At 46.3% G+C, this 18,395-nt stretch overlaps 1 protein-coding gene across 1 annotated transcript in view; it reads left to right on the top strand.

The window, feature by feature from the left end:
* The window catches only part of CTDSP1 (CTD small phosphatase 1), a 48,423-nt gene that overhangs the window by 18,774 nt on the left and 11,254 nt on the right, over window positions 1-18,395 (top strand). Inside the window, exon 2 of the mRNA XM_083153707.1 lies at window positions 11,132-11,280. Within this exon, the coding sequence (XP_083009833.1) occupies window positions 11,132-11,280 (149 nt within the window). The remainder of the gene's footprint in view (window positions 1-11,131; window positions 11,281-18,395) is intronic.

Below are 18,395 nucleotides of genomic sequence, written 5' to 3' on the forward strand. Positions count from 1 at the left end.
AAAAGGGAGGGAAGGGATAGAGGCAAGGTGGAGGGAGAGAGTGGAAAGAGAGTAGGAGAGAGAGAGGGGTGCTGGTTAGAGAGGGAAGGGAAGAGAGAGGGGGGTTAACGGAGACAGGGAAGGCAAGATACGGTGTTGGGTAGAGAGGGAGAGGTATTTGAGAAGACAGGGTGGGTGAGAGGGGGTGAGATACAAGGAGGGGAGCGCGCGAGCAGTGTTGGTTATGCAGGCACCCAGTGATTACTTGTACAGTTCCTCCTAACACCCCCCCCTACTCACCAGCAGCTGCGGTTATCAAGTTCACAGGTGCTGGCTCTTTCAGGTCTTCCAACCTCTGAGCGGGAGATCCTTGGTCTCCGGCACCAGTCCTCCCGCTGAGCAGCAGCTCCGGATTTTCAGATCCCATCGCCAGGCCTCCCGTTGAGTGGCAGCTCCAGGGCTTCCTATTCCTCCGCCCAGGCCTTCCCCTCTGACATATGCTGAAGAGACCACTAAAAGGGGGGGATTCACCAGAAGGTGGCCCCACTCCCCAGTAATGCTCTGCGGGCCTCGGCGGTACAGTGCAGGGCAGGGCAGCTATCAAACTTTGGTGCGAACAGTGCCTCAGATCAGAGGTGGGGAGGGGGCTTTCTGATGGCCTGAGATAGAACGCTTGGGCGCTGGGCCCCTAGGATTATGGGGCCCTTGGGCAACTGCCCATTAAGCCCATGCATTAAGATGGCCCTGGGTGCCGGACAGCTCCATTAGCATATGGGAATGCCCAGCGTTTCATGGGTGTTCCCATGAGAACGCTGGGTGTTCTTATGGTAGTGAGGCCGTGATGCGGTTGGGGGTGGGGGCGTGGGCAGTTAACATCACCAGATGTCAGCTGCCCTCCCATTTCCTCCCCAGCCTGCACGCATATGTAAGGTTGCTCAGAGCAACCTTGAATAAGCGTGCACCTTCCACATCTTTCAATGGTTGGTGATCATCGAAAAATGTGGGAGGTTCCACCCTTGCGAATGGGTAGCGGCAGCCAACCATTTGCAAGGCGGGGTTTGGTTGATTTGCAAGGGTGTGAATTCGCATCCGAGTGAATCAATCAGAAAAAACCCCTCAGTGCCTAAGATAACACACAAACTTTGTTTCATGTTTTGAAACCTTGTTTCATGCACAAATATGTACATGTGCATTTCATGTGTTTGATGTGTTTATATAACATAAATGCATTTTGTCTTCACACATGAGTCCCGTCCTCAAGATACCTCATTGAAATATACAATTATTGTGAAATATGGAATAATCTGTTATTAAAAATGCTTTCGGTTTGAAACATTTTGGATAAGGAACGCTCAACATGTCTTCTGGAGTCACTCTAATTAAAAGGCAGTAGGATCAATAAGGGGTCATTTTTCAAATGTGTTTTTATTTATCTATTTTGTTGATATTCATAAGTGTCTACAGTACATGTTTGCAACGTCAACATGCTTGGAAGTGACCCAAACAGAATGTCGACGTGTCACATGCCAATATTGTGAGCATGTTGGCATTCCGCAGATTCTGACATGTTTAATGTTAACATTTCAACAATATCAACACCATAACTGTCAACATTGGGGTTTTAATATATAGGTCAACATTCTAACTATGGCTCCAGAGTTTTGTTCAGCCCTGAAATGGTGATCTCACCACGTGCGTCCTGTCTCGCTGCTGTCATTTTCTTCTAATGCACTGATAGGTTGCAAACTGGTGTTCTACCCTGTGTAAGGGAAGCAGGGACAGTTAACCATATTTATTACCAGAGGCCATATATTGCTGGCTGTGAATAAGAAAGGGTTAAGCTGATCCTGTTAGGTATTAACCAGTGTTGCAATGACATTCCTGGGAGGGGTGACATTGTTTTGTTTTTCTGAGTGTTCTTGCACTGCTTTCAACCCCGTGACCTTAAAAACAACATACTGTACTTATCTTGCTGTTTTCTTTTATCTGTACGCCCACTGTAACATTCCTTTTTAGATGCAAAATACACACACTGCTACATCTGGAAAGAAGACATGTTACCAGCTCTATACTATTATTATTATTATTATTATCCTTTATTTATATGGTGCCACAAGGGATCCGCAGTGACCAATTACCGATCATAAACGAACAAGCAAAACAGTGACTTACAGTTGAATACAATAGAGGACAAGTACAGGGTACATAACCATAGATGCATCAGCAGATGACACTGGAATAAGTATCAGCGTGGCAGAAAACCGCAGGATTGGGTGCCATCAAAGATGGTGTAAGTAAGAGAAGGAAAAGCACATAAGGGAAGGGGGCCCTGCTCGTGAGAGCTTACATTCTAATATTATAATTACAATCCCATATTTGTGAGATTCCTAAAGCTGGCTACACATTAGATGATGTGTAGCGGGTGTGATACCGGCAGCAACGAGACCCGGGTAGTCGACATCAGGAAATGCGTACACACTTGCCGATGCCGAGCGACAGCAAAGGGGAAGGGGACATGCTGCATTCCACAGCACTGCTCTCGAAAGAGATATCCTCCATCGTTAGTGATTCGCAGCAGCATGTATTTGTTAACAATATAGTGTGTACATAATGCACATTAATCTCATTAACGATGGTTGTTATGGTGCATATCATGTAAAAAATCATATAAAAAATTGTCTAGAGTGTACGCTCCTTAAGTTCGTGATGGCCAAGAGTTGCTTGTGATCAGACTGTGATCAGACCCTGCAAATCACATTAAGATGCCCCAGCCCATAAGTTTATTATTATCCTTTATTTATATGGTGCCGCAATGGATCCACAGCACCCATTTACAGAGTACATAAACAATAAACAAAACAGGAAAAGGTGCCTTACATTTGAAGACAATAAAAGACAAGTACGTGGTACATACACATACCAGCATACGAGACTGAAATAGGTATCAGTGTGGCAGAAAACCGAGGGATTTGCTGCCATCGAAGATTATCTAAGTATTCACCCGTTTCCGATGGATCGGGACCAGAAATCGTCTTGTGCCACATGCTATCGGGTCTGATGCGCTGGCCCATGGGCATCGGACCTAAGTCGGAGGTCGGACCCGCATGCAGGTCCGGCCTCTGACGCTGATCCTCCTCCTGGCGGCAGGGTTCAGGCATTGCTTGCGATACATCACATGTGAAAGTGTATCGCATGTATTGCATGCGATCCTGCCACCCGTGAAGGTCTTGGGTTGCTTGTGGGGGATCGGATGGCCATACACTGCTGTGATACATTGCAGTAGTGTATGGCCAGCTTAAGAGAACGAAACACACATGAGGGAAGAGGCCAAACCTTCACACACAGACAGCCTCACATTAGTGTATAAGGCCGCATACAGTGGCAGATATTTACATACACATGCTTATTTATAAATACTGTCACATAATTGTTTGTACAGAAGAAATAAACAAGCCAAAAGCCATTTCATATGGAATCATAAATCCTGGATTCCAATTTGATTATATGTTTAGTTAATATTTTATTGTATTATGCTATTAATTAAAATATAAAATAATATTTATCTTCCAAAATCTCTTTATACTGGCATAGCAAGACAAGGTATCTAGGACAACGCATGGTTTTGGTGCACTGGCACTTTCTATGAATACTATGGGGGGGAATCTCTGTATTTTTCCGACATCGATTGAACATGTGGAATATGCATGCTGCATAGCTGCTTTGTAATTAGTGTGTAAGCATTAAGGGCCCCATACATCAGCAATTAATTGTGACAATTTTCAGATATGGAGATGATTGCCACAATTAATTTTAGATGTGTGGGCTCCCCCTTTTGGCAATCCCAATCAAAATTGCCAATCGATTGCTTAATCAGGTTTTTAAACATGTTTAATAATCTGGTATTATCTGCGGATCTTTTTTATATGTGTGGGCATTCCCAATTCGTCTTCTTCATCTATTTACATTATGAACAGCTGAAATGACAATCGATTGGGCAATTTCCAGATATGAAGATGCAATCTTTAGATGGAAAAATCTGCCGATCACTGAAATAAATCTGTAATGTGTGGGCAAAGTCAGATAGATTGTAAAATCCATTTATCTGGCCAAAAAATCCCTGGATCTGGAAATTCATAAATTGTGATTTTTGATGTATGGGGCCCATTACTTACACACAGCAAAAGCTGATCTAATTGCACTGCAGCCATCAAATATATATTTATCAAACATGGTACATTGTAGGGTCATCTAGAGTAGAAGCATTGTTTTCTACTACCCCTTTTACATCGCTGCAAAAACACAGCTTTTCCCTCCTGGACCTGGGTCAGCAGTGGTGTAAAAGGGGTTAACCCAAGTCCCTTTAGATGGGACTTGACCAGGATAGAACACAGGCAGGACCTGGATAGAGGGCAGTATAAATGTTTACATCAATAGGGGAAGCCCAACCTCCGGACCGCAGCATCCGCAGGTTGGACGGGTGGGCGCACACAGCCTCCGCTGCTGTCTGCTGTACTCTGCAGACGGCAGCAGAGGCAGGGAGGAGGTGAATGGATGCCTGTGTGCGACATCCATTCACTTCATGGAGGGGACTGGTGGCAGCTCACTTTGGTGCTGGGCTTGCCCCCAGCGCGGCGGTCCGGGGCCCAGCGTGGCGATCAGCGGTCCCAGTGCTTGGAAATTATGTCCTCTTCAAGCGTCAGCTCAGAACCCACCTCCGCCGGGGGGGGGGGGGGGGGGGGGGAGTGGGGGTGGTGGTCGGCGTGCACGTGATATTTGCCGGTGAAAAAGGTAACAAACGCCGGATCACACCCGGATTGAAGCTGGGTCCGAAAACCCGGCATTTTGGTGTAAAAGGGGTATTAGTGGTTATAGTGATCTAAAATTTGCTCTGAAGGTTAAGTAGAAGGATACGGGGCCATTTATTAAACAAAGTAATATCGGGCGCAACCAACAATAGCCTCTAGCTAATTTGCACAAAAGCCTCATTTACTTGCCTCATTCATTGCCACAATCCAAGTGCCACAATCCAAGTGACTGTATTAAAAGGCATTCTCAGCTAATCCAGCTTTTATTATATGTTTTTTGTTGTCTGTCTTGTCTGTCCGTTGTTTCTGTGCACATGAATTGTAATGGAGGGGGGGAATTATTGATTATTTTCTATGTTATTTTAATAAAAATTGTGTATATTCTTTACCCTAAATTTGGTCATTTAATTACTGAGCAGGTTCGCGCTTCTTAAAGTGACAGACACCCTTTTGCGTGTCTGCCACTTATTCTCTACACCTAATACCCGGAGGAGATTGTTTTTTATTAATTAAATATTCCATCAATTCAATACAGTGCTCTATCTTAATTAATGCCATTTATTAGTTACCAGGTCAGACCCCCGAGAATTATGATTTCTTATCTGTGCTATTTGAACTGATTATAGTCTTCCCATAAAATGTGTTTAATCAATATGCCTCAAACTTGAAAACATATCTGTTTGCAATGTTATAGCAATGAGATTTGGGGCCATTTCCTCTGTGTAAGTGACAGGCCCACTATCCACAATATTGAGTCACCCTAGCAAGGATTCCAGGATGCAGCTTACTGCACTGGCCTCCAGTATTTGGTCACCTATGAGTTCTTGCCAGTAACCCTTTTTATAACGACAACACCTTATCAGCATGATATTACTGTGACAAACACATTTTCTGTTTACAGGAAGAACTCCACATCCACTTCACCTAACACAATGGTGTATTATTATTATCATAGGTTATCAGTAACAGAGTTAATTTACAGTATTGCTTGACATCTGCTTGCCAGCTTAAATCACGTCCACATCTCCCCTATTTAATTAAATCTTGTTAACTACAGGACGATTAAGGTATGATAATCCTTGCTGATCTCTAGGGATTAATTTCATCTCTTCCATGGGTGGGGCCAATATGTTGTCAGACTGCAGATCTGGAGGCAGTTGAATATTCAGAACCTAAAAATGTGTCTGTTCTGACTCTATAAAATCAGGTATAAAATGCCTGTGTCAGCCCTACTCTTGGCCAGTAGGACACCTCACATTTGACCATAAACGCATACACATGTGTATACACGGGTGGTATTGTATAGGTGCGATCTCTGCTTCATCACCAAGCTGGCTGTGGCCAATGTGGACCAGAAAATCATAATCATTGAGCATATTGGTGTTCTTATATATACATAGCAGATTTATCCCCCTTAAACTGGGACTGAGCAATCTGAAGTTGTATCCCGCTCCTTATACCCCTTTCACATTGCACTTTTAAAACGGTATATTGCTGTTTTTTTTCCATTTTAAAACGTTTAAGGCTGCAATGTGAAAGTGCCAGAGTTGATTTACCGGTTAAAGTTAACCGGTATTTCAACACGTTAAAAAGCAGAGTCCTAAACGTTTTAAAGCCGTTTTTTTGGCAGTGTGAACAGCTCTATTTCTATGGCTTGAAATGTGTCCCTTGGGGGTTAAACCGGTTGAATGTTTGAATGGTATTAAATGATTTTTAAAACGGTTTTCACCTGCAATGTGAAAGGTCTCAAGGCTCAGACCCGTTTTAAAGTCCCATTTAAGAATACCGTGTCATTACCCATTTCTGCAATGTGAAAGCAGTATAAGTAACTGTATCATATGCACCAGGTTTACTTACAACCAACCGGGTCATGTGCACAAGAAAAGTTTGTTAATGCGTTTTGGCAGTTCATATTTGGGGAGTCAATTATGGGTCACTTGAAGTGAACCGAATTTGTCCCCTGCCCTGAAAGGTCGGGGGTTGCGCATGCGCATTTCTGCGAATGTGCAAACCCTGACAGGGAATGGGCGCGGCGAGTTACACACATGACGAACCATTCACAGCAGGGGGAGAGGGGCGGGGGGTGGCAGGTGAGCTGTGATGTTCTGGTTTACCGAGCAAATTGAATCAGGCTCTTGGTTTGACATAAAAGCCCTCTATAATACAGCAGATATAGGACCAAATATATTAACTCTTTCAGTGCCAACATCTCTGTGAGAGATGTGCAAAATATCCGCTAGAAATGCCAGCGTCGCTCACATTTGTTACATAAATTCAAATAAAAAATGTGTTAATTTTTTTTTTATATTTCCTATATAAGGTAAACATTGCAGGTCATTGTGATGAATACCTATTTTAACATATCATCTCAGCACTCAAAGGGCCGTATTCAATTAGAATATTCACGGCATGCAGCGAATCCTGTTTAGGATTCGCTGCACAGTCGCCACTGCCCGCCATGTTCCGTAGCCTCGCTGTCCCCCCTATTCAACGTCGCAGAGGCTCGCTGCCCCTGACGGCGAGTGTGAACCCCTGCGGCAGACGTCGCAGGGAGCCTGAGGACGGTGGCAGGCAGGGAGATGGAAGTCTCCCTGCCTGCCCCAGACTCTATGTGGCACAGGCTGCCCCCCGGGAGAGCCAGCAGGGGACCAGGTATTCACTGCACCCAATCGTACATATGTAATGATCGGGTGCAGTGAATATATGAATATCTAATGAGTGGCTCCCGGCCCCCTGCTCGCTGTTCTGTGTAAAAAAATATATATATATTTTAAATTAAATATATATATTCATGTGCTATAAGCACATGAATAAAAATAGCATGCCCCTTCACAGAATAAAATTCCTGATTTTTTGACACCAAATGTAAAACAACAACTTTATTTTAAAAGTTCACTTTCCACTTCACCATGAAAAGATGGCGATTTGCTACACAGCGACACACGGCGAAAATCACTTAGAAAGACGGCGAGAAGTGCACTTTGAATAGGGTGATTCGCTTTCTGACCCAAAAAATCACCTTCCAACGCGAAAGTAGCACAAATTCGCCGTGAAACAGGGCGAATTATCCTCTTTGAATACTGCCCAAAGGGTTAAGCCTTAAAAAGTGATAGATTATAACCTCTGTGTGCAGTTACATAGGCTATGATGTCCGTGGCCCCTCTAGCTACATAGGGCCTTATTCTAGTTCACTCTTAGAGGCAAATTCCTTCTTAGCTGGACAAAACCATGTGCACTGCAGGTGGGGCAGATGTAACATGTGCAGAGAGAATTAGATTTGGGTGGTTTTTCTTCAAAGTGAGATCTATATTGCAGTGTAAAAATGAAGCAGTCAGAATTTTCCCTGCACATAAACAAAATAACTCACCCAAATCTAATTCTCTCTGCACATTTTATATCTGCCCCCCTGCAGTGCACATGGTTTTGTCCATCTAAGAAGGAATTTGCCTCTAAGAGTGAACTAGAATAAGGCTTATAGTGTGTATGCGCAAAATCATATGTTCAGCTTTAAAACTTGTCTACTTATTTGGCATACAGATGGAGCCGGGCTTGTCTTTGCAGGGGATGGCTGCAGAATTGCCAGCCGCCATCCCCCGCCATCTGTATCTACAAACGGGGATGCGCGCGCACGAGATGCACGCGCGTCCCCTTCCGACGGCGCTTCCCCCGGGTCCCCGCCGGCTTGTCAGCGGTCACCCGGGGTCCCCACCGCTTTCCCGCACCCCCTCCCCTAACCCTGTCCGTCTCCCTGAAGTGGAGACGGACAGGGTTCCCGTCGCTCCGCCGCCTGGAAACTGAGACGCGCGTGCGTCTCAGTCAGATGGAGTGCCGGGCTGCTGGCGGATTGCGGGCTGCTGGCGGAGACAGTCTCGCGATTCGCCAGCAAGAGGGAGCCTGGCTCCATCTGTAAGTAATTTTTCTTATCTTTAGTCATAATATTGCGGAATAATGTCTCATCAACCTACAGCTCTGCCTACAAAGTGGGGTGTGGTTTAATTGTTAAAACCAAAATGATTAGCATGCAAGCAAAACTTTCCTTTTCATTTCTTTTATTATTAGTATTATCCTTTATTTATATAGTGCCACAAGGAATCCGCAGCCACTAGTTACAGAGCACATAAGCAAATAAGCACAACAAGAAAACTGTGACTTAAGCCCTGTACACACGTGGCGATTTAAGCCATTATCGCTGGCTAAATGTTCGCTTAGGGACCATATCGCCAGTGTGTTTTTTGTGTTGTGGGAGAGAAATCTCGAGGAGTGCAAAGCCAACCCTTAATGGTCACAAGAGCATGCTAAATATTCTGCACCCAAAAAAACGCTGAGCATCCCCATGTGAACACAGGCGTTTCAGAGCCCCATATTCGGACAATTCCAAGGCAAATAAAAGTCAGCCTAGATTTACTTTTATTTGCAAGCGAATAATAAATCATTCTGTGGTTAGAGACCGGACATTCGGTCAGCGAAGGGAGGCAGGTGTTCACTTCCTCTGGCGGTGGAGTTTACCCGCTTGCTTGGCAGCAAAAGAACGCTGCTTAGCGAGCGGGTCTGCATCAGGCCTACTGTTGGAAGCTAATGCAACAATCGTTTTCGGTACTTGTGTATTTTGGCGGCGCCCATCGCATCGCATACCATAAGGCATGCGATGGTATGCGATGCGACGCGATACTGTACAATGTCATACAATTTAAAAATTGTATGACATTGTACATGGCATACAATGCCATACAATGCGATGCGATTAAACATTGTATAAGCACCCTAATGGGTGCTTACAATGTGAAATGCACCCCCATGCCACCCCCCCACTATAAACGTGAACCCGAAGCGTGGCGAGCGGCTGCGGTACGCGTCCTCCGACCTTTTCATACCCCCACTATCCACGTCGGCGTGGAGTTGAGAATAGAAAGTGTGGCGAGCCCGAAGCGTGGCGAGCGGACGCGGATACCTGTGAAGCCCGCGAGGGGACTCCGATACCTGTGAAGGTATCCGCGTCCCCACGCGGGGCTCGCTGCGCTCGCCACGCTTCGGGCTCGGTGGCTCGCTGCGCTCGCCACACTTTCTATTCTCAACTCCACGTCGACATGGATAGTGGGGGTATGAAAAGGTCGGAGGACGCGTACCGCCGCCCCTCACGGGCTCGCTGCGCTTGCCACGCTTCGGGTTCACGTTTATAGTGGGGGGGTGGCGTGGGGGTGCATTTCATATTGTAAGCACCCATAAAGGTGCTTAAAAGCACCCTTTATGGTGCTTATACAATCTTTCATCGCATAGGGGGCAAAAATCGCGTCGCATCGCATGCCATGCGATGCATGCCATGCGATGAAAACATTGCGCGATGCACATCGGGGGCTATAATACACAAGTACCTCGTTTTCAAACAATTTCTGATTATAATCTCTTAGTTTATTATAGCAACAAATTAGGTTCACACAAACCTCAATACTTAATGAAATTAAAATTGAAAACTGTTATATAATCCAAAAATATACCGATAGGCTAATTGGCTCCCAACAAATGAACCCTAGAATGTCTGTGTGTGCACGTGTACATGTGGTTGGGAATATAGATTGTAAGCTCCACTGGGGCAGGGACTGATGTGAATGTTCAAATATTCTCTATGTAAAAGTGCTGCGGAATCTGTGTGTGCTATATAAGAAACTGATAATAAATAAATATAATTTATTATATGTTTCTAATGCAGCATGCAAACACATGGGGAGATTGTAGCACTGTTTCTAAGCAATCTGACTAGATCGCTTAGAACAATGGTGTCAAACTCACAGGCCAACAGCTGTTGTGGAACTACACATCCCACCATGCCTGCCACAGATTTTATATAATGGATTGCTAAAACTGTGGCAGGGCATGCTGGGATGTGTAGTTCCATAACATTGACACCACTGGCTTAGAAATTAAGCATGGACCGCTCCGTGTGTATGCACCCCAGTCCCAGCGACGGCAATGTGCAGTCCCACGCGTCACCATCGCCAGGCTAGATTTATACTGCATGCAGTATAAATCTAGTCATCTAGTCACCAGAGAACACTGGCCGTGCCAGATCGCTCAGCACACATCACTGGTGCTTCACCACTGTGTGCTGAGCGATCTGTGCTAAGCAATATCGCTCAGTCAGTACTGAGGCTCCCTCACTCTATGTGTATGAGGTATTAGCCTGCTAGTCAAAGATGAAAGACACAAAAAGTCTGGATGTTTTTTTCCACAGACGATAAACAGCATAGGTTGCCTATTTCCCCATAGCTTTTAAAAGATTGCTATTTAATGACCAATTAATCAATTCAGTGAGTGTCTGTGCTCTTAGATTAATGTCTTGCATTCATCTTCAGGTGCTCACAACTCAACCTCGTCCAAGAAACCTCGGAACCGAAGCATCTTCCACACTCTCTTCTGCTGTCTGTGTCAAGAGGATGAGGAGCCTCTTCCTGTCAATAACAATGCCCCACTTCTGGTGGAGGAAAATGGATCAGTTGCCAAGGTAACAAGTCCCACTTTGTCTATCTACTAGTTGTGATTGTGACTGGGGTTGGACAGTATGCCTGTACAAAATAAATTTCACTTTGGTAAGTATGATTGACAGGAAAGGAAACGATGGGTGACATTCTATGGGATGAGATAAATAGACTTTTGCGATTTTTTCCGCAAAAACGGCCGAAATCGCATTTTTTTCCATTTTCGCATATTTAATGAGCTGCGAAAATGTGAAAAAAGTGCGATTTTTGCCAACAAGTTGGACACACTGGAAATGCGATGGCTGCTTTTCGCAGCACATCACATCCAGATGTTTTCACATGAAAAAGTATACAAATCGCATATTTAATGGTATGCGATTTGTATAAGGTGTGTCTATAATTCGCCCAAAAATCAGACCAGGTTCTGATGGGCGAATTAGCCAGAACCCTGCACAGATCGCAATGTTCTGTGCAGGGTTCTGGTGTAAAAAAAAATTAAACAGTTCAAATAAAAAAAAAAAACGAGCGCGGGGTCCCCCGCCCGAGCATAACCAGCCCCGGGCTCATTGAGCCGGTGCTGGTGACATAAAATCAGGGTCCCCGACAAATAGGGGTCCCCTTGATTTAATGAAGCCAGCACCAGGCTCAAGGTCCGGCGCTGGTTCCCAAAATACAGGGGACAAAATGACTAGGGGTCCCCCGTATTTTAAGAACCAGCACCAGACCCAACCAGCCAGCAGGGTAATGCCACAGCCGGGGGACACTTATTATATAAGGTCCCGCGGCCAAAGCATTAACCCCCTGGCTGGTCAGCATGGGCAGGGGTCCTGGGGAAGTGGGGACCCCCCCAAAGAAGGGGTCCCCCCCCTCCAGGACTTACCAGCTCATGCTGAAAGTCCGGGGCTGTCCCCGTTGCCCGTGGGCGGTGGGCATCGGGCTGATGTAAAGTGTAAAAAAAAGAATATAAACTATTGTTTTCTACTGTAGAACTATGAGTCCCAGCAAGCCTACCCCGCATGCTGGGACTTGGAGAACCACAAGTCCCAGCATGCGGGGCATTAAAGGGCCCGCTGGCACTTGTAGTTCTACAGTACAAAAAATAGTTAAATAAAACACACTGACATACTGAAAAATAAAAGTTTAATACACACATAACACACACACTGATACTTACCTACCTTGAGCCCGTAGGTCGGTTCCTGGGTCCGGGCTGCAGGGCAGAAGAGTCCGGTTCCGGGGCCTTGGTCCTGGTTGCGGGGCTGGTCCGGGGCTCCTGGGCTGAAGAATCCGGGGTCCAGGATCCGAAGTAGTCCACAGGGGTACCTGAGGAAGGAAATCCTACTCACCTGGTCCCCGGCGACGACATCGGCATCCTCTCCGGCAGACGCGCTGCTCCCGGCTGGTACCCGCTCTCAGACTGAAGAGGCGCAGAGATTTTCATCTTCTGCGCGTCTCCTCCGGATGATTCTATTGGCCGCCTAGCGGCCAATCAGGAGCCGAGAAAGGTGGCCAATGGAATCATTCTGAGAAGAGGCGCGGAAGATGAAACATCTCTGCGCCTCTTCAGTCCGAGAGCGGGTACCAGCCGGGAGCAGCGCGTCTGCCGGAGAGGATGCCGATGTCGTCGCCGGGGACCAGGTGAGTAGGATTTCCTTCCTCAGGTACCCCTGTGGACTACTTCGGATTCTTCAGCCCAGGAACCCCGGACCAGCCCCGGAACCAGGACCAAGGCCCCGGAACCGGACTCTTCTGCCCTGGATCCCCGGAGCCCGGACCCAGGATCCAGGGACCGACCTACGGGCTCAAGGTAGGTAAGTATCAGTGTGTTATGTGTGTATTAAACTTTTATTTTTCAGGGTGTCAGTGTGTTTTATTTAACTATTTTCTGTACTGTAGAACTACAAGTGCCAGCGGGCCCTTTAATGCCCCGCATGCTGGGACTTGTGGTTCTCCAAGTCCCAGCATGCGGGGTAGGCTTGCTGGGACTCATAGTTCTACAGTAGAAAACAATAGTTTATATTCTTTTTTTTACACTTTACATCAGCCCACGGGCATCGGGGACAGCCCCGGACTTTCAGCATGGGCTGGTAAGTCCTGGAGGGGGGGGGGGGGGCCTTCTTTGGGGGGGTCCCCACTTCCCCAGGACCCCTGCCCATGCTGACCAGCCAGGGGGTTAATGCTTTGGCCGCGGGACCTTATATAATAAGTGTCCCCCGGCTGTGGCCTTACCCTGCTGGCTGGTTGGGTCTGGTGCTGGTTCTTAAAATACGGGGGACCCCTAGTCATTTTGTCCCCCGTATTTTGGGAACCAGCGCCGGACCTTGAGCCTGGTGCTGGTTTCATTAAATCAAGGGGACCCCTATTTGTCGGGGACCCTGATTTTATGTCACCAGCACCGGCTCAATGAGCCCGGGGCTGGTTATGCTCAGGCGGGGGACCCCGCGCTCGTTTTTTTTAATTTTAATTTGCGCTTTCCTGCAAACGTGCGATTTTCAGACATGAAAATCGCACATTTTCAGGACTAAAGACATCGCACCACCTCGCACCTATTCGCACTATTTGGCCCGTTTTTTGCATCTCATTAAATATGCGAAAAACGGGCCAATCTTGCGATTTTAAAAAGGGCGAAGTGGTGCGATAAAAAAAATGCGCATTTATCTCATCCCATAGAATGTCACCCTATAGGTTTCTAGGGAAGAGAAGGAACACAATGGAACTGTGCTGAAAGGTTGAGCTTAAGAAACTATGAAAATAAAAGCTTTTTAAGAGATTCTTTCCGATTTACTCAAAGATGGTTTTACTATGTTCCTGCTAGTTGCTAGTTCTGTAACTCCAAGGTTATAACATCACAAGATGACAACTATAACGAATCAGCTGCTGAGTGGGTAATTGGGTCTCTTTGGTTTTCTTGATTTTTCACTTAAATAATTACACCCTCTAAAATGAGTGTTTTCTACTTTTCCACGAGGTTAATTTATTGGCTTTGTCAAGTGACAAAGTCACACTGAGAATGGCGTTGCGAATATTAGCGCAGGGTTGCCTTTTGTCTCTAGAATAGGTTGGAGCACCTTTATTTTATGGCTTTCGTTTCGTGCTTTTCATCCATTCCACAATAACATTAATGTGGGGCTTTTCTTCTTTCACGTGGATATAAATCAAAGTAAGGGGCCCATACACGTGTGCAATTGAGTGCGCTGCGATATTGCGCTGCGATTTCCCTTGAAGCTTCCTGTGCGAGAAATTGCATTGAAAGTGTTTTTTGTGCATACAATCATATGATTTATCGCATGCCCCATGTGACCTGAAATCGGGTGATGTAATGAGGTGGACTATATGGGGGTATATAAACTGGCAGATCACACATCGCATTGCAATAAATTGCATGTCTTTAAAAACCACATGCGATCGCACATGCAATGCAATTAATATTAAGTGCAGAACATAATATTTTGAGGTGCGAGAATCGACCAGCGTGCCCGTGTATCGCAACTGGGGACACATTCGATGTGCATACATTCATGTGATTTATCACACCGATGCGGTCAAAATCGAAGGATTGTATGCAATATCGCCCTAGTGTATGGGCACCATAACTATTTGAAAAATTTGTACTAGAGATGTGCAGGCTCTGATTTACTCTGATTTCAAAGCAGGACCTTATTGGCTATCCCAAATCACATGAAAGTTGATAGCCAATAAGATCCTGCTTTGAAATCAGAGTAAATCAGAGTCTGCACATCTCTAATTTGTACACAGTGCAGAACAGAATTGTGGTGTATCCATGACAAGGGGATCTTGCCATTCATCTGTGTTTTTTATTATTACTAAACTTTATGCTCCTACTACACATTACACAGACCGCTGCTGCCCAGTAATAAATAGGTAGATCACTTAGAAATGAAGAACGGATCACTCAGTGTGCATGGCCCCTGGTGATGCGCGGTCCCCCTGACTAGACTTAAGCTACACACAGGACGACTGCAGCCCATGCTGAGCAAGCTGCTGAAGCACGGATCGCTCAGCACACATCGCTGCACATGCTGTTCATTGTTTATAGGTAAAACCCCATGACATAGCAGGAATTGCACTGTCTTAAGGGACATACACATAGGGTCATTTCAGCCCCATTTTTAAGTGATCTGACTAGATCGCTTAGAAATGGAGCACGTAGGCTGTGGCTTGGACGCTGGAGAAGCAGGACGCATCTTGCTGCAGCTCCTGCAATTAGCCAGCTTCTAAGAGACTGATAAAGCCACCCTTGGAAAAAATAGACACCTCTGTGATCGTAAATGTGCACCCTGACCATCGGGCATCGTTTGGACCACATTTAATGACTGTGCGGCGGCCTCAATTAGTGAACAGCTCCTGGGAAGCCTATTACTAACAGCGCCGACCGCCTTTCATACCTCATCGCATCCAGGTACATTGGGAACCCCCCATTCGGCTTACAGCCGGACTCTTGTGGCCCCTGCTGGCCCCACTGCCCCTCCACTAGCTAGACTGCGGGTGGGACAGGGTTCCTTCCATAACAGGAGACCGCCATCTTGGGAATGGCCGAGTGCTTGCTCTCTATCACCTCCCCGGGGCTTCCCCTACCTGCCGGGACTCCCGCTGCTCTGGTGCTCTGCACGCGCCCTACCTTGTAGCGGCGCCAGGTAGACTGAGCTCTTCACAGAACACTGAGGAGGAAAGAACTCCGGTGGCCATCTCGGTAACCCTAACGCGGCTGGGCCCCCTCTGAGTGTGGCATTCCTGCCTGCCTGACAACTTGGGCTCAATCCTCCTCAACTGGTGGAACTCTTTATACTGGGACATATAAGGGCTCCACTCCTCAGGTCCCTTGAATGCTTGATCTCCACAGGTGAATGCTATTATTGTACATATAGCAGGCGGCCATATTGGTTGGACCCATCCACTTATGCCCAAGCTTGCACGCTAGCAGCGGCACCACACACGCTGCGGCGGGAACGAACTTCTATCCAACCGTGGCAGAAGGGACACAGGCAGCCCCTGCTTCTGCTGCGGCATCCAGGAAGGACATTGCAGCCACAGAGACTAGCGCGGCTGTGTGCTGCTGAACGCCGCACAGCAGCGGTGTCAACATCGCGCAGTGGTCGTACAGCAGTCACGCTGTCACACCGGACATTTCCCACACCAGTGCCTCCCTGAAGCCGGCACAGCCACCGGCAGGCCACCACCGGAGGGAAATCAATAACATCAGAAGAGATCCCGCGGGACCCCAAAAGGGGAAGCGGCTACGGGGGACGGATACTCGGCGTGGGACCATCTTTCATACAAACTGTGAGTTCGGAAAGTGTTCTGTGCACTGGGGGAGGTCGGGACGCCAGCCTCCCTCAACACAGCACCTTCCCCACATATTCCTTACTTCCCAGAGTGGGCACACGCCATTGCATTAAGACTGAGCATTCGAGAGCCACCGTTATTTTAAATACTCATTGTATGATCCACACAATAAAGCACTTCATAAATACCTCATTTATCATTTGCAGTCCATTATATGTATGAGAGTATCAGGTGCCCTATTAACATACATTAGTTAATATTCCAATCGCATTAGGATTCCTGTTACCCCCCTCACCCACTTTAGAGCAGCGCCAATCTCATTGTTTCATTTCTGAAGTTTTTTCCCTGGGGGATTGGGGATCCCCTTTGGATTGGCAGCGCTCCTGTAAACATTCACAGGGAGCGCAGTGACTCACTCCTTCTTTCGGCCATATTGGTGTTCCTAAATATAATACCTCTAGCACCTATATAGCTGTGCGTTTTCGGCAATGTGCTAGATGTAACTCCATCTTGAAGTAATTGGTTTAAGTGACTCTGTCATTCTCTAAAATTAGAATTGTGCTTTGGACCCCTTCGAGCATCACGTTGGTCCCCCACATTTTAACAATTCCTCTCTATCACGCTGTCTACTCTTGGTGACTCCGCTACTTCACCATGCCATCAAAACAACAAAAGGATGCACCAGGAACTCTACAAGCGAGTTTCTTTAAGGCTCACACTTCTTCCCCCTCTGCAAGGCTGTCTACTCCTGAGACGGCAAACTCTAAGCGACTATCAGCTCATTCGGCCACGTTTGATCCCAAGGGCAACCTGTGAATTGATGACACCGAGGTAGGAAATGATGCTCCTCTTACTGTGGGTCTGATGAAACAATTTCTTGCGTCCTTCAAAATGGATATTACCTCAGAATTTAAACAAGCTTTGCACACCTGACAATAATCAATTGATTACATTGGTCAAAGGACCACCTGGAGAATAAATTTGAAGAGGTAGTCCGCTCCCATAATGCCCTCCTCACCTCGCATGACGAATTGCTATCTGAGGTTGAATCCTTATGGAGCAAGGTGGGGGACCTCGAGGACAGCTCATGACGTAATAACATCAAAATACGAGGAATACCAGAATCTATGACCGCCTCAGAATTAGAGGCTAATGGGGTAGATATATGAAGCCTTAACAAGAGATAAATGCAAGGGTGATAAAGAGAGATAAACGTCAAGCCAATCACCTGCTAACTGCCATGTTACAAACTTTGTTTGAAAAACGTCAGTAAGGAGCTGATTGGCTGGACGTTTATCTCTCTTTATCACCCTTGCATTTATCTCTTGTTAAGGCTTAATACATGTTACGAAAATATTTTGACTACTTCTTCCAGAAGCTAATGATCGGGATCTACTGTATGATCGTGTGCACAGACTCCCTAAATCCAAAGCAGTCCCACCTGATGCTACCAGAGATACTATTGTGCGCTTTTACTTTTACCACATTAAAGAAAAAGTCTTATGGGCCGCCAGATCCGGACATGTGGCAGCACCAATATTAGGCTCCCTTCAGATATATGGAGACCTCTCTGCGGCCACCACAGCTCACCGTAGAACATTTCTTCCAGTGACCAAAGTGCTCCAAAAAGCTGAAATTCAATACAGGTGGGGCTTTCCTACCATGTAAATCATCTGCCGAAATGGCTCTACCCACGTTGTAACTACTCCAGAAGATGGCATCAGACTCTTAACCAATTGGAACCTGAACAGTACCTTGTCTACTTCTCCCAAGTCTTCTAAGTTACCCAGTGACTGGTCTTTGGTAAAATAACTATCGGACACTCTCATGTCCTTTT

The sequence above is a fragment of the Crinia signifera genome, chromosome 7, assembly GCF_055691185.1.
Source record: "Crinia signifera chromosome 7, ASM5569118v1, whole genome shotgun sequence".
In the NCBI taxonomy this organism is placed as follows: domain Eukaryota; kingdom Metazoa; phylum Chordata; class Amphibia; order Anura; family Myobatrachidae; genus Crinia; species Crinia signifera.